General features: G+C 41.9%; 1 protein-coding gene across 3 annotated transcripts in view; it reads left to right on the top strand.

Moving 5' to 3' along the window:
• AGBL1 (AGBL carboxypeptidase 1) overlaps positions 1-16,786 on the top strand; it is a gene marked incomplete at its 5' end in the record, with an annotated part of 833,738 nt that overhangs the window by 136,087 nt on the left and 680,865 nt on the right. For all 3 annotated transcript variants that reach the window (XM_079914833.1, XM_079914834.1, XM_079914832.1), the window contains one exon: positions 6,194-6,231. In XM_079914833.1, the coding sequence (XP_079770959.1) occupies positions 6,194-6,231 (38 nt within the window). The remainder of the gene's footprint in view (positions 1-6,193; positions 6,232-16,786) is intronic.

The raw sequence follows: 16,786 nt of genomic DNA, 5'->3' as shown, positions 1-16,786 counted from the left end.
CGTTTTTTTCCCTCAAGACTGCTTTGGCTATTTGGCGTCTTTTGTGTCTCCATACAAATTAAAAATTTTTTTGTTCTAGTTCTCTAAAAAATGCCATTGGTAATTTGATAGGGATTGCATTTAATCTGTAGATTGCTTTCGGTAGTATAGTCATTTTCACAATATTGATTATTCCAATCCAAGAACATTGTATATCTTTTCATCTGTTGGTATCATCTTTAATTTCTTTCATCAGTGTCTAATAGTTTTCTGCATACAGGTCTTTTGTCTCCTAGTAGGTTTATTCCTAGGTCTTTTATTCTTTTTGTTGAAATGGTAAATGGGAGTGTTCCCTTAATTTCTCTTTCAGATTTTTCATCATTAGTGTATAGGAATGCAAGAGATTTCTGTGCATTAACTTTGTATCATGCAACTTTACCAAATTCATTGATTAGCAATAGTAGTTTTCTGGCGGCATCTTTAGGATTCTCTATGTATAGTATCATGTCATCTGCAAACAGTGACGATTTTATTTCTTATTTTCCAATTTGTATTCTTTTTATTTGTTTTTCTTCTATGATTGCCGTGGCTAGGACTTCCAAAAGTGTGTTGAAAATAGTGTTGAGAGTGGACATCCTTGTCTTGTTCCTGATCTTACAAGAAATGCTTTCAGTTTTTCACCATTGAGAATGATGTTTGCTGTGGGTTTGTCGTATATGGCCTTTATTATGTTCAGGTAGGTTCCCTCCATGCCTACTTTCTGGAGAGTTTTTATCAGAAATGGGTGGCGAATTTTGTCAAAAGCTTTTTCTGCATCTATTGAGATGATCATATGGTTTTTATTCTTCAATTTGTTAATAAGGTGTATCACATTGATTGATTTGCATATATTGAAGAATCCTTGCATTTCTGGGATAAATCCCACTTGATGATGGTGTGTGACACTTTTAATGTGTTGTTGGATTCTGTTTGATAGTATTGGGTTGAGGATTTTTGCATGTATATTCATCAGTGATATTGGTCTGTAATTTTCTTTTTTTGTAGTATCTTTGTCTGGTTTTGATATCAGGGTGATGGTGGCCTCATAGAATGAGTTTGGGAGGGCTCCTTCCTCTGCAGTTTTGTGGCAGAGTTTGGGAAGGATGGGTGTTAGCTCTTCTCTAAATGTTTGATAGAATTCACCTGTGAAGCCATCTGGTCCTGGACTTTTATTTGTTGGAAGATTTTTAATCACAGTTTCAATTTCATTACTTGTGATTGGTCTGTTCATATTTTCTGTTTCTTCCTGGTTCAGTCTTGAAAGGTTTTACCTCTCTAAGAATTTGTCCATTTCTTCCAGGTTGTCCATTTTATTGGCATAGAGTTGCTTGTAGTAGTCTCTTAGGATGCTTTGTATTTCTGCAGTGTCTGTTGACTTCTCCTTTTTCATTTCTAATTTTATTGATTTGAGTCCTCTCCCTCTTTTTCTTGATGAGTCTGGCTAATTGTTTATCAATTTTTTTTATCTTCTCAATGAGCCAGCTTTTAGTTTTATTGATCTTTGCTATTGTTTTCTTTGTTTCTATTTCATTTATTTCTGCTCTAATCTTTATGATGTCTTTCCTTCTGCTATCTTTGGGTTTTCTTTGTTCTTCTTTCTCTAGTTCCTTTTGGTGTAAGGTTAGATTGCTTATTTGAGATTTTTCTTGTTTCTTGAGGTAGGCTTGTATAGCTATAAACTTCCCTCTTAGAACTGCTTTTGCTGCATCCCATAGGTTTTGGATCATCATGTTTTCATTGTCATTTGTCTCTACGTATTGTTTGATTTCCTCTGATTTCTTCAGTGGTCTCTTGGTTATTTAGTAACGTATTGCTTAGCCTCCATGTGTTTGTGTTTTTTACGTTTTTTCCCCTGTAATTCGTTTCTAATCTCATAGTGTTTCAGTCAGAAAAGATGCTTGATATGATTTCAGTTTTCTTAAATTTACTGAGCCTTGATTCGTGACCCAAGATGTGGTCTATCCTGGAGAATGTTCCATGTACACTTGAGAAGAAAGTGTAGTCTGCTGTTTTTGGATGGAATGTCCTATAAATATCAATTAAATCTATCTGTCTATTGTGTCATTTAAAGCTTGTGCTTCCTTATTAATTTTCTGTTTGGATGATCTGTCCATTGGTGTAAGTGAGGTCTTAAAGTCCCCCACTATTATTGTGTTACTGTAAATTTCCTGTTTTATAGCTGTTAGCAGTTGCCTTTTGTATTGAGGTGTTCCTATGTTGGGTGCATATATATTTATAATTGTTATATCTTCTTCTTGGATTGGTCCCTTGATCATTATGTAGTGTCCTTCCTTGTCTCTTGTAACATTCTTTATTTTAAAGTCTCTTTTACCTGATATGAGTATTGCTACTCCAGCTTTCTTTTGATTTCCATTTTCATGGAATATCTTTTCCATCCCCTCACTTTCTTTCTGTATGTGTCCCTAGGTCTGAAGTGGGTCTCTTCTAGACACCACATATATGGGTCTTGTTTTTGTATTCATTCAGCAAGCCTGTGTCTTTTTATTTATTTATTTATTTTGCGGTATGCAGGCCTCTCACTGCTGTGGCCTCTCCCGTTGTGGAGCACAGGCTCCAGTCGTGCAGGCTCAGCGGCCATGGCTCACGGGCCTAGCCGCTCTGCGGCATGTGGGATCTTCCCGGACCGGGGCACAAACCCGTGTCCCCTGCATTGGCAGGCGGACTCTCAACCACTGCGCCACCAGGGAAGCCCAAGCCTGTGTCTTTTAGTGGAGCATTTAATCCATTCATGTTTCAGGTAATTATCGATATGTATTTTCCTATGACCATTTTCTTAATTGTTTTGGGTTTGTTTTTGTAGATCCATTTCTTCTCTTGTGTTTCCCACTTAGAAAAGTTCCTTTAGCATTTGTTGTAGAGCTGGTTTGGTGGTGCTGAATTCTCTTAGCTTTTGCTTGTCTGTAAAGCTTTTGATTTCTCCATCGAATCTGAAGGAGATCCTTGCCGGGTAGAGTAATCTTGGTTGTAGGTTCTTCCCTTTCATCACTTTAAGTATATCATGCCACTCCCTTCTGGCTTGTAGAGTTTCTGCTGAGAAATCAGCTGTTAATCTTATGGGAGTTCTCTTGTATGTTATTTGCTGTTTTTCCCTTGCTGCTTTCAATAATTTGTCTTTGTCTTTAATTTTGCTAATTTGATTACTATGTGTCTCAGCATGTTTCTCATTGGGTTTATCCTGTATGGGACTCTCTGTGCTTCCTGGACTTGGGTGGCTATTTCCTTTCCAATGTTAGGGAAGTTTTCAACTCTAATCTCTTCAAATATTTTCTTGGGTCCTTTCTCTCTCTCTTCTCCTTCTGGGACCCGTATAATGTGAATGTTGTTGCGTTAACAGCCAGAGGTCTCTTAGGCTGTCTTCATTTCTTTTCATTCTTTTTTCTTTATTCTGTTCCATGGCAGTGAATTCCACCATTCTGTCTTCCAGGTCACTTATCCGTTCTTTTGCTTCAGTTATTCTGCTTTTGAGTCCTTCTATTGTAGCTTTCATTTCAGTTATTGTATTGTTCATCTCTGTTTGTTTGTTCTTTAATTCTTCCAGATCTTTGTTAAACATTTCTTGCATCTTCTCAGTCTTTGCCTCCATTCTTTTTCCAAGGTCCTGGATCATCTTCACTATCATGATTCTGAATTGTTTTTCTGGAAGGTTGCCTATCTCCACTTCATTTAGTTGTTTTTCTGGGGTTTTATCTTGTTCCTTCATCTGATACATAGCCCTCTGCCTTTTCATCTTGTCTGTCTTTCAGTGAATGTGGGTTTTGTTCCACAGACTGTAGGATTGTAGTTCTTCTTGCTTCTCTCCCATCTTTGGCTAATGTGACACTTACCATGTATTTTCTGCTATATCATGTCACTGTTTGGATTCATGTTTATTTATTGTGTTATCATACTATTAGCTACCTTCTAGAGGGTTGAGATCTGGGAGTCACCTTGAATCTTCCTCGCAACATCAAAGAGTAACTGAGCCAGATTGACACTGTCCTCTAAACCAGTTATTCTCAAAGGTTAATATGCGTATGAATTATCTGCTAGAATAAATGTACTGATTCAGCAGGCCAGAGATGGGGCTTAAGAGTCTGAATTTCTATTTGGCTCTCAGGAAATATGAAGCTGCAGGTGGGAGACCCATGCTTTGAGTAGCAAGACTCTAAACTTCCCTTTAACCCCTCTCTCTTCCTTCTTCCTCTACATCACTCTTTTGGCTGGGGACCCTGTTACCTCAGATCCTCCTAACTGACCTGCCTGCAGCCTGTCCTTCCCCACCACCAGTGTATCCCTTATAAAACTATATTCTAACAGAGCCCTACCTCCATGGTGAACTCGCCCAAACAAATGTGCCACGCAAATCGGAAATGCAGAGTTGCCCTAAGACCTGACCTGTGATCTAAGGACCTGGCTAGGTATTTTTCTTGGGACATCCCCATTCTTTATTTTCCTGCTTCTGTGGTTTCCTTCTTCTCTGCTAACCTCCTCTGATGAACTCAATATGGCTACTCTGCTTTTCCCCAAAGTACTGATTTTCATTTTCTCCCAACCCAAGCCAGGCCCTCTGCACTGTGGCTCACAGATTTTCCACACTGGCTTGGGCTGCCTGCAGCACCTTCAAAGTGCCCTTTCTTAAATCCACTGTTGCCCCACTGTTAGGGAACTGTTGGCCAAAACTGCCCGCCTTAGCCAGGCATGATGGTAACCACTTGCATGAGTTGTCTCGCAGCAAGAGACAACTTTGTCTCCTTGGACATTCATTTCCAAGTGTTAGACAAGAACGGGTCCCCTTCTCGGGGCCTTGGAAGAGGTCCTCCTTCCTGCAACAGCACTATATCGTGTTACAAAAGAGCGTAGCTGAGGAAGCTGAAAGTTGATTAGAGGAAATCATGGTTGGGAAGGAGAAATGATGTAGTCTATCGGTGAAAACTAGCCTTGCCTTCTTTACGACTGCAGGTTGTTTGGATCTCACAGAGCTAGGGGTCATCCCAGACACGGGTTTGCATCAGTGAGTTTCAGCCCGCTGCTTTGCAGGATTCCCTCATGGGTTATGGGAAGCAGTAAGGTTTCAAGTGCCTACTTTCTGTTTTAGTTTATTTTTATTCATTCCTTTGTTATTATTGTTATTTTTTTACTGTCAGCTCTGTTGCTCAATAGTAAATAATATATTGCAAAGAGAATTGTCCCTTATCAACTGGGCAGAGACCAGGGCAAAGAAAGTACCGAGAGAGATTCTGGAGAACAATGGATGTGGAGGAAGCAAAGATGGGAAGTGAGATTCCTGGGTTTGGGGCCCCAGTTCTGCTCACATGTCTGTATAATCTTGGAAGGGTGATCTAGCCTCTTTGGCCTGTTCCCCCAGTTCTCAGAAGGGTGCTGGGGACATATCACTGTTTAACAGGCCTTAAGGATAAGTTAGTAGGGCTGTGCAGAATACTTCTATTCTTTAATTTAAAAAGTACACATTCTCCCTCCCACAGTGTCCTCAGTGCCATGAAGTTTTCCTCTGCCCTGTAAGGGGGTCTTTGTGTGACCTTCCCAGGCTCAGGGAGTAGACTGAAGGGTCACTAAGACCTGAGCCAAATGCATTTTCATTCTATATGCCTCCCCTCACTGCAAAGGCTGTCAAATTCCTTCATGGAAGAAAACAATGAATTTGGAAGGAAAATGCAATGTAACCATTTTTTACCCTAAGGAACCAGCTTCGCTTTCCAATGTGTGAATGTTTTCTAGTGTGTTCCCAGGGCCGTGAGTGTTTCAAGAAGTTTGCAGTGCACTGCTGTACTCACTCAACCTCCAAGTCTCACCCCCTCCCAACCCATTCTCCAGAGTCCCCAGGGTTTCCAGGTATAAATCAAGGGACTGCCAGAGCTCTGGCTGGAAGGAGCACAGCGTGAGGAAGTTGGTGGAAGGTGGGAGGCAAGAGGAAGGGACTCCCTTTCAGCAGAGGAAGGGACTCTTGAGACCCATTTGTAAGACAGACAATTCACTCAGCGTGATTTCTACATTTGTGCCCCTTTAATGGTCAGCAGTAGAATCAATGGAATGCCTGCTACCTGGTTAATAATGGGGCAGTTAGGTGGCAGCAATGAGACGGCCAGCTATGGGATCCATGGGCTGACAAAAAGACCATTGAACATTGACTTTTCCACTTTTCTTTCTCTTTCCCCAGGGCAGCCACTGAAGTTCTGGCAGCATTGCTGAAATCCAGTAAGTGCCTCTTTTGAAACGTGGTTATTTCTTTCCCCTCTGAGTTCAGTGAAAGATGCTCTTCTGTCTCCATGGCTCATTTTCAACCTGGAAGGCAATAGAGCCATTCCTGGATCTTTGGGGTGAGATGGAGGATATTACGGCTGCTCTAACTCGGGGCTGCGAAGAGAGAGTTAACCTCTCTCTCTGTGGAGGTGCCATTCATAATGCTGCCAAGACAATTGACTCTAACTGGAGTATGTTGTCTACTGCAGACCCGAGGAACTCTCCAGCTCCTTCTAATTGGACCAGCAGCTTTTAAGGACCGTTGGAATAAACTGCAGTTTCCAGTGGGATTGTCCTATGGAAGAAAAGTTTATGACAGTGGGTGGGAAGCATGATTCTTGCCTTTGATTCACAACTCAGCTAGTGACTATATTCTTGGGCAGATGGGGTGTTGGAATCGCTTGGACAGTGTAGATGCTGATAACAAATTTATATTAAAAATTTGCCTCTTTTCTCAGTTACTTGAGTGATTGCAAAAGAATAGCTCTGGGAGTCTGAATAATTTGAGAATTTTTTTGTGTGTTTGCCTTGTAGCTCTGGTCTAATTACATTGGGAGTCAATTTCATGTGTGCAATATAGTAGAAGGCACCATGCACTTGGGAGTGAAGAAGTTTCAGCTTAATGTTTTTATTTTTTTCCCCTCCTTACTGCTTCATCTATTTTAATTTGGCATCTTGGAAACCAGCTGCTTCAATTGTGATATTTGTTTCTCTATAGGGAGCCCGAGGCATGTGGGTAATAGGTGAACTTTAATAAAACTTACAAATAAATAAATAAAAATCAAAACACCTTCTCCCCCAACCATGTATCTCTGTCAACTCTAAGTGCAGAGAGTCACATCACATAGTGCTTCCCTTTGTAGACTGAAAAAATAATTGAAGCTTGAATTCATTTGGTTTGTTGGAACTTGATACAGTACACAAGTCTATCCACAGCTGCCTGACCTGCAGGGAGAGTGAAGGTAGTTAGAGCAGGTTGGGGGAGTGAAGAGTGAGGGGTTAGGAAGCCCTCGAGATAGGAGGGGGGGAGAAAGTGTTACCTGCGGGTTATGGAGAGAGAACGGTTCATTCTCCATACTGAACTTGACTCAGGTTTGGCATCTGGGTTTTCATTATTTACCTGCTCACTCTGTCTGCTCACCTGATTATATAACACCAGGTGTTTGAGGAAACAAGGTGAGGAAGTTCTTGGATTGCAGGAAGTAAAGATGCTGAGAACGGCTGGGTAAGCCAGCCAGCGAGTGCTGTGCCTTGGGAAAGTAGCTTTCTCCTGTATCCTCCCTGCCCAGCTTTGGCAGTAGAGGCCTGACGTTTCATGGGGACAGAGCCCTGCTAGTGTTATCAAATGCAGGGGGTGGGGGTCCCGCTGCTTGCTGCTTACAAAATCAATTACACACTCGCAAATGTTGGTAGAAAGGAAAGATGCCTTTAATCAGGATGCTGGCAATCTGGGGAGATGGTAGACTCAGCCTCCCCCCAAAACCACCTCTGAAGATTCGTCCATGATACTTTTAAAGGGAAGGAGGGAAGTAATCTCAGTTAGTCACTGAGATAGGGGGTCAGAATCATCACCATCCCTCACTGTGTGCAGGCTTGTAGACTTCTGGTGATCTTTCTCTAAGATGTTACCTTGTTCATGCAGTTTGGTCACACAGTCTGTTTGGGAGATTACTGACGGGGAAGCTAGGGAAGAGATCTGGTCATCTGTTAATTACTTATTCTTCATTTCTACTTCTTTGATCTATGGAAAGAACTGATGAGTTAGGCAAGGTATTGTGTGATTAAAAAATTTGAAAGGTGTACTTGGGCCGGAGATGGTAGAGAATTGGGGTGCCTGATTTAAAAATTAGTTAAATGGTGCAAACGAACTTATTTACAAAAGTGATATAGAGTCACAGATGTAGAAGACAAACTTATGGTTACCAGCAGCGAGAGGGTTGGGGAGGGATAAATTGTGAGATTGGGATTGACATATACACACTACTATACATAAAATAGATAACTAATAAGGACCTGCTGTATAGCACAGGGAACTCAATAATCTGTAATGACCTATATGGGAAAAGAATCTAAAAACTAGATTGGATATATGTATGTGTATAACTGATTCACTTTGCTGTACACCTGAAACTAACACAACATTGTAAATCAACTCTATTCCAATAAAAATACAAAAAAAAATTAGTTACAATCTAGCTTTGCTAAAGTGATGAGAAAGTGGCTTCCTGCTGAGAGCAGTTTCCTGCAAAGAGCTGTTTACACTAGCTGAGAAAGGCTGACTTATTTTTCTACCCATACACACACACCCCTGAAGCTCAGAGTTGAGTGTCCTGATACACCAGGTGTAAAAATCTGAATGTACTCACATGACAGTTATTAACTATTTCTGTGTAAAACATGATGTATGGGCCCAGGAGAAACCAATAGCCAGTGCAAATACTGTCTGATTTAGGCTTAGAGCACTAACTGGGTTTCCAACATGCTAGTTGTGCTTAGCAAATGGAGTACACTGCACTGGGGGCTCAGTTTTAGAGTTTCTAACTTCTACTCTCCCTCCAGAGCTCAGCTCAGACCTCATTCCCTCTGAAAACACTTTCCCTGGCTACCAAGACCAGGCTGGATGCCCCTCCTCTATGCTCCCATAGGCTCTCCCAACACAACATTGATTACGCTGCATTGAATTTGCTGTTGCCCATCTCTCCCAGCAGATTGCAAACTTTTGAGGGCAAGGGTCATCTTTGCTGATTGTTGTATTACTTGCATCAGCACAATAAAAAGCCTAAAATAAATATTTGTGTACTAAATGTTTAAGTGAATGAATGATTTATAATATCTACATGTATAAAAAAGGCAATACCGCCCTCTACTACCCTCTACTACTGAATCCAACGACCCATGCATAGAACCAATGATACTAGTTCTAATCTCTGTTTAACTATACAAATAGACTGTCAGGGAAGTGATAGCCTGCCATCCTCCACATATAAAACAAGTTTTATTGTCGCATTAGAAGGATGTATACGGTTATTTGCTAATTCTGCTGAGCTGTCCACATAGACTTTTGTCTGAGTCTCAGGTTCATCCTAACACAAGAGAGCTGGATGAGAACTTCTCTTCTTTCTACCAATAAATACTCAGCCTTCATGTCTATCAGGGTTTCTCAACCTTAACACCCTTGCATTGTGAACTGGTTAATTCTTAGTTGTTGAGGCCTGTCCTGTGCATTTTGGAATGTTTAGCAGCATCCCTGGCCTTTTCTCACCAGGTGACATTGCCAGTTATAATGACTAAGGTTTGTCTCTAGACACTGCTGATTGTCCCCTGGGATGTCAAAATGGCCTTCTTCTGAGAATCACTGTTGCATATTTGACCACACATTAGCTGACGCTCATTCAGGGTTTCAGATGATCCCTCCCAAATACCTTTATTGGTATTTCATAGAAATGCTCTTCTTGCATAATTGATCTTAAATTCCCCAGCACTGGTGTCATTCCTGTGGGTTCACATGAAGTAAGAATACGATGGCAGAAAGTCTTTATGAACATGCAGAAGTTACTTGGGAGGGAGCAGGTTCTCGAGATCTAGAGGATCTTAGAACAAGTTAGAAAGTTCCATTGCAAGTGCCAACTCCCATGTGTGGGTAGAAGGATTCTGAGATCATATTTGAGCTCAGCAGGCAAGAGGGCTGTTTTTTCTTTTTTAAATTTATTTTTTATTGAAGTATAGTTGATGTACAGTATTATGCAAGTCACAGGTATACAATATAGTGAGTCACAATTTTTAAAGGTTATACTCCATTTATAGTTATTATGAAATATTGGCTATATTCCCTGTGTTGTACAATATATCTTTGTAGATTATTTTATACCTAAAAGTTTGTACCTCTTAATCTCATACCCCTATACTGCCCCTCCCCATTTCCCTCTCCCTACTGGTAACCACTAATATGTTCTCTATATCTGTGAGTCTGCTTCTTTGTTTTTGTATTCACTAGTTTGTTGTATTTTTTTTTAGATTCCACATATAAGTGATAGCATACAGTATTTGTCTTTCTCTGTCTGACTTATTCATTTAGCATAATGCCCTCCAAGTCCATACAAGTTGCTGCAAATGGCAAATTTTCATTCTTTTTTATGGCTGCATAGTATTCCATTGTATATGTATATACCACATCTTCTTTATCCATTCATCTGTTGATGGACACTTAGGTTGCTTCCATATCTTGGCAATCATAAATAATGCTGCTATGAACATTAGGATGCATGTATCTTTTTGAATTAGTGTTTTGTTTTCTTTTTGGATATACACCAGGAGTGGAATAGCTGGGTCATATGGTAGTTCTATTTTTAGCTTTTTGAGAAACCTCCATACTGTTTTCCACAGTGGCTGCACCAGTTCCCACAAACAATGTAGGAAAGTTCAAGAGTGCTGTGTTTAAATAGCAAAGTCTTTCATGGATTTGGGGAGGAGCAGTTGCCATCTTTGTTCTACCAGCCTAACCAAAGTACTGTGTGGCATGTAAGGTCTGGGTATGGATGGTACCACTGCACTTAGGCTGGGGTTGCTGTGGGGGAGATGAGTGTCATGGAATTCTCTAGTTGCCTTCAAATGCCTTCATGTATAAGTAAGACTTGACATCGAATGTCTGTCAATTTACATCCCAGATGAGTTTGTGTCCACTGAACCTAAATGCAGGAAGTCAGTTTCTGTCTAAAATTCAAGGCCTCACCATCTGGCAGTGATATCTGGGAATATTTATGTGAACCTTTATCTCCTGAAAGCAAACTCTTTTTAGCTGGTGATTATTCTGGCCTTGATATCAGTATAAAAGTTGGCCATTTTAGTATCTCTCTATAATTGCATTACAAAAGGACAACATTCCCCAGTTAAAATAGAGCCAGAAGGACATATCTACTACCTTGGGGGCAGTAAACATGGGTGGGCTTGTGAATCTTAGGTCAACAAGGCCCTATGACGATGTAGTGGGTGGTGGGAAGAAATCCTCACCAGTAACGGAGAGCAGGGCTGAGGGATCTGAGAGCCTTGGAGCTGCCCACCATAACAACAGAAAGAAAGGGAAAGAGCACCAGGTTGCATTAGAACAATTTTGTTATTTTGTCTCAGCCCTTTCTTCCATCAAGTAGCTATTGCATGAGAAGCCAATGTAGGAAAGGTAGATGGCGGACAGAGAGAAACGAACCAAAAGACAGCTCTCATCTCTTTCCTTTTCCGAGGAACAGCATGCAAAATAAAGCCTTGGAAGTCCTAGGCCTCTTTTCCAATTATTTCCGAAATTTAGAATCCTAAAAATTAAAGTCATTGCTCATTCAAGGGTCCTTTTTGTATGGATGTGGGCTAGAATGGTCTAATCCACATTCCATACTTTTACTGTATCAGTTCCCCTCTCTCTACCTACGCATGTGCAAACACTAAATTTTCCTGTATTGAAATCTTTGCCCTTTTATGCTCTATCCTGCACAAAAACACTTAGCTTTTTATTACCAAAACTTAATAAGGCTTTCATTAATAAATAATGCTTCTATTGCAGGCAATTTTTTCTCTAATTAATAAAAATAAGACATGGTCCTTTGCCCCTGTCCCTTTTTTTAAAAAAAAATTTATTTCTTTATTGAAGTATAGTTGATTTACAATGTGTTAATTTCTGGTGTACAGCAAAGTGACTCAGTTATACACATATATACATTCTTTTATTTATTCCTTTGCATTATCGTTTATCCCAGGATATTGAATAGAGTTCCCTGTGTAATACAGTAGGACCTTATTGTTTATCCATCCTATATGTAATAATCTGCATCTACTAACCCCAAACTCCCAGTCCATCCCTCCCCCAATGCCCCTCCTCCTTGGTAACCACAAGTCTGTTCTCTATATCCGTGAGTCTGTTTTTATTTCATATTTTATTTTATTTTATTCTTAAGCCAAGTTATGTCTAGTTTATTTATTTTTAAAATTTTTATTGGACTATCATTGATTTACAGTATTGTGTTAGTTTCTGCTGTACAGCAAAGTGAATCAGTTATACATATATCCACTTTTTTTTAGATTCTTTTCCCATATAGGTCATTACAGAGTATCGAGTCGAGTTCCCTGTGCTATACAGCATTTGTGTCATATTTTAGATTCCACATATAAGTGATCTCATATGGTATCTGTCTTTCTCTTTCTGACTCATTTCACTTAGTATGATAATCTCTAGGTCCATCCATGTGCCCTTGTCCCTTTTTCTGTCTGCATCCACTTGCCTTTCTCTCTTTTATCTGTGTCTCTACCTGGACTTCTGTGTCTCTTCTCCCTTTTTTTTTTTTCCCTCATCTTCTTCTCCTTTCTCATTGGTCTCTCCACCTCTCCCTCTTTCTTTCTGCTCCCTAACACCCTTTTGTGAGCATTAGGTATAAATGCAGTTTGGAGAAGTGGTGGCCTGGCAGTGGTGCTTGGAATGAGTGTGCACCATGGGATTCTGCCTGATCTGTACTGGCTCCAGGGATGAATCTTCATGTAACGCCTTGGTAGTAACCTTGCTGCCCAGCTTTAAAGGTCACACTCTCGGGCTTCCCTGGTGGCGCAGTGGTTGAGAGTCCGCCTGCCGAGGCAGGGGACACGGGTTCGTGCCCTGGTCCGGGAAGATCCCACATGCCGCGGAGTGACTGGGCCCGTGAGCCATGGCTGCTGGGCCTGCGCGTTGGAGCCTGTGCTCCGCAACGGGAGAGGCCACAAGAGTGAGAGGCCCGCATACTGCAAAAAAAAAAAAAAAAAGGTCACATTCTCGCAACAAGGAAAGACCTGAAGCACTTTCTGGTTCAGGCCCCACATCTTAATAAGGGTATGATGGGTCTACTTCAGACCACTCTCCAACTTCAGCATTAGCATTCAGAGAAGTCTGGGAGCTTGCATAAGTTGGGGCAATGGGGAGGGTGCTGGGAATGGGAAAGTAAGTTAGCAAAGGGACGGAGACAGAGAAGAAAGAAGGGAGGGAGAGGGAAGTTTGGCAGGAAGAGGAGGTTCTCTGGTCTCTTCCTCGGTAAGCTCTGCCTGGCTGGCTCATGGGGACAGCGCAGCCTGTTGCTAGCGGGGGTATAGGAAGGAGGGGACTTCTGGCGCCTGGAGTTCTGATTATGGACAGACACCTCAAGCTCTCAACGGTCCTCTACTATGGCCTGGCAATCAGCAGTGTAGGGACTGGAGGACTTGGTGGCCAGATAGTTGCTCTACAGCAAAATGTCAGAGAAGGGGCCATGTTTGAAAAACCCCAACTGAGGCTTTTGTAGGAATTCTAGGAGCTCTGAGGAGTTCTCAGAATGGTATCAATGTTTTCGGATGGTTGGCAGTGTGATTCCTTTGAACTTCTGACATACACCAGTAGCCGCAGGGTGGCACAGACTTCACAGGGCTCACATGTACGATCTGTGTTCCCATGGGGCCTGAAATCTGTCCTCCTGGCTTCCCAGGCTGCCTGGACACGCCTGGTGCCCCAGGATTCTGCCCACGGAGTGTTTCCCCTTCAGTTTCCAGATGAGGGCCATGGAGTCAGACCATTAGAGCTGGAAAAGACCTTCGAGGTTGCTTAGTGCAGTGGTGTTCAAACATTTTTTTTTTTTGAGTAGAGAACTCAGAGCCCTGTCTGTCCATTTCCCAATGATTCTCCCCTAAGGTGGCCCTGAGACACGTTCACAAAAATATAGCGCTCCCTGAGAACTCAGAAAACTACTAACCTTTCTAAAAATTGAAATATATTTGACACTTAACATTGTGTAAATGTAACACATTTATGTTATAGATTTACATTATAGATTACATTATAGATTTGCTACATCTATATTGCTGTATTGCTATTATAGCAATAATTTGCACCTCTGTCACGTCACATAATTATCATTTCTTTTTAGTGGTTGAAATAATTAAGATCTAGTCTCTTAGTGAGTTTGATGACTAAAATACAAATTGTTGTCTAGATCCCAGAAAACTGATGGTCTTATCCACCCCTCTTCGCATTTTCATACAGGGAAACTGAGGACCAGAGAGAGGGAGTGACCCACCTAGATCTCTGAGACTTGGAAGGAAGGTTTCCTGTCCAGCTAACACTGGTTCTTTCTTTTGTCTCAGCACAAATGTCTCTGTCAAGGGTATTGACAACCCCCCATCTCTGCCCAGGGTTAGGTTTCCAATTAAACCTTTTCACTATATTTATACTAACTATAAATATACTAACTATAACTAAGAACTAACTATACTGTAATCAGTGAGTCCTATATTTTTGCATATGTGTTTGTGTGTATGCATTTTTGTGTACGTATGCACGTATTTTCCCTGCAGGGTCTACCTCTATGGGCACTGGGGTCCCTATCATAGACCGCACACCTCACATTGAGCTGTACCCAGAGAACCTCTAACACACTAATGTTAACTAAAGAAGGATTCCAGTTTCGTGACTTAAGCCTCATACATTTGCTTTCGATATGCCTTAATGAAGAGGCCAGCCCAATTCCTGTCCCCAGAAAGAATCAAACTGTGGTGTGATTATAGACCCGACGTCCTTTCTGCCATCATAACTTCTGGAGAAGCAAGCCCTATATTTCTGTGATGATCCAGAAATCTGCTTCAAGTAATATTGCTAGATTTTTGCATTTGTCACACTGGGATGGACTACTGTGATCGACCTTGTATGAATGCAGACTAGCAAACTACATTCGTCACACGGTGGGATTGAAATGACAACACAGACGTGTACCATTTATCGACTGCTTAGCGTGTCAGCCACTGTATATACCACTGCATGTACGTGCCTAGTAAGGGGGGATCATCATCACCATTTCACAGGTGTAGGAACTGAGGCCTGGAGACGTTGGGCTACAGAGCTTACCTGCTGTAGACCCTGGGACCTGAGCTCTGTGCATACCAAGGAGAGATGAACAAGGGTAGGTGTATTTAGCCCAAAGAAGATAAGATCAAAATCTGAAAGGAAGCTAAATAAATACTTTCTAAGTATTAGAAGGATTTGTGTGTGTGTGTGTGTGTGTGTGTGTGTGTGTGTGTGTGGTGGGAGCATCTGTCATTTAGTTTAGAAAAGAGCGTCACACTGTCCATTCCATACAAGCATCTGAAGGGGACCCAGTGAGAGGTGCCCAACACACCAACGTGGCTGTGCGAAGGGCCAGAGTCTCTGCTGTGAGGCCGAGCATCAGGCGAGGCTGATGAATGACGGGGTGAGTGACAGGAGAAGGGAACAGGGCCGGGAAGGATTACAGCTGCTCGTTCCCTTTCCCAGCTGGCTTTGTCAGGCCCCCGAGTTGGGGGGACTGATCGTCCCTGGCCACAGACCGCAGCTCATGTACTTCCTCTTCCTGCCATGTGGTGGTGCTGTTCTTCTAGTTATCTTGGCCGCGCTAGTCCAGTATTTATTTTCGGTGAGTAATTTGTTTATCAGGAGGTTATTTTAATCTAATTTTGGCCATATTTGCCATTCCACACTATCTGTGCTTCCCAGCGTTAGCAGCTTGCATGTCTTGAAGGAAATTAGCTGAAGATGGTCCCGGAGGCATTCGCTCAGCCATTATTTAAGGGAGCTGGGAGGAGGCAGGGTGAGCGGAGCCCAAGCCCGGTGTTGGAAAAGTTGCTGGAATTTGTTGCACTCCCAGTGAGGTTAGCGGGATTGAGAGGGACTTACCGAGGGTGGGGAGTATCTCGCATCTCGCGCAGCTTTTTTGAGGGCTGCCTCTGGTAGAGAGCAGAGAATCCTGCAGTTACTTTTCCCCATCTCCCCTGAACCCTTGTGATAACCTGTATCTTCCTCACCTTTGCTTCCAAGGCCAAAGGCACGACTTAAGGAAGATGCCCATCTGCCTTCCCATGGTTCACAGGCATCCCACATCCCATTTGATAATATGTTTCATGAACTGTTCTCTGCGATCCCTCAAGGAAGAGGGCAGGAAGGTGGGGAGTGATAAGAGAATTATTGTTTATTAGAGTACCTTCAGGGAATAATGATCATAACTATTAATTACAGAGCACTGGCACTTGCCAGGCACGTTATATTCCCATTTTACATACAAGGAAGTTGTAGTTAGGAGAGGTTAATGTTTTTTTCCCAAGATCCCATGAATGGTAAGTGGAGAGCTGAAATTCAAACTCAGTTGTGACTGTCTTCAGAGCAGAAAATCTTCCTATTTCAAGGATGAGTCTCACCTTCCACATGGAGTCAGGAAACCTGGACTTGGCTGATGGGCATGGGACCTGAAATTAGTTCTTTGTCATTGTACTTGACTTCAGTGTGGTTTTCCAAGACTGGGAGGGCTGTGCAAGTTGAGTGGTTTGAGGGTGCTTTAGTAGAAGAAACTTTTTTTTTTTTTAAAAAAATCTTCTGAGGAGATGACACATCTAAAGCAGATGAAACGGGAGCAGAAGTGGGAGACCCCAGTGAATCACAGCCTGGCCTTTCCCTTTTCACCTCTTCTTTCCCTGGCTCGTGATTGATGCTGAGAAACTTCCATGGAAG

Source organism: Stenella coeruleoalba (assembly GCF_951394435.1).
Source record: "Stenella coeruleoalba genome assembly, chromosome: 2".
Taxonomy (NCBI): Eukaryota; Metazoa; Chordata; class Mammalia; order Artiodactyla; family Delphinidae; genus Stenella; species Stenella coeruleoalba.
Note: the sequence above shows the minus strand (reverse complement) of the source record. Positions and strands in the feature narration are given on the sequence as shown.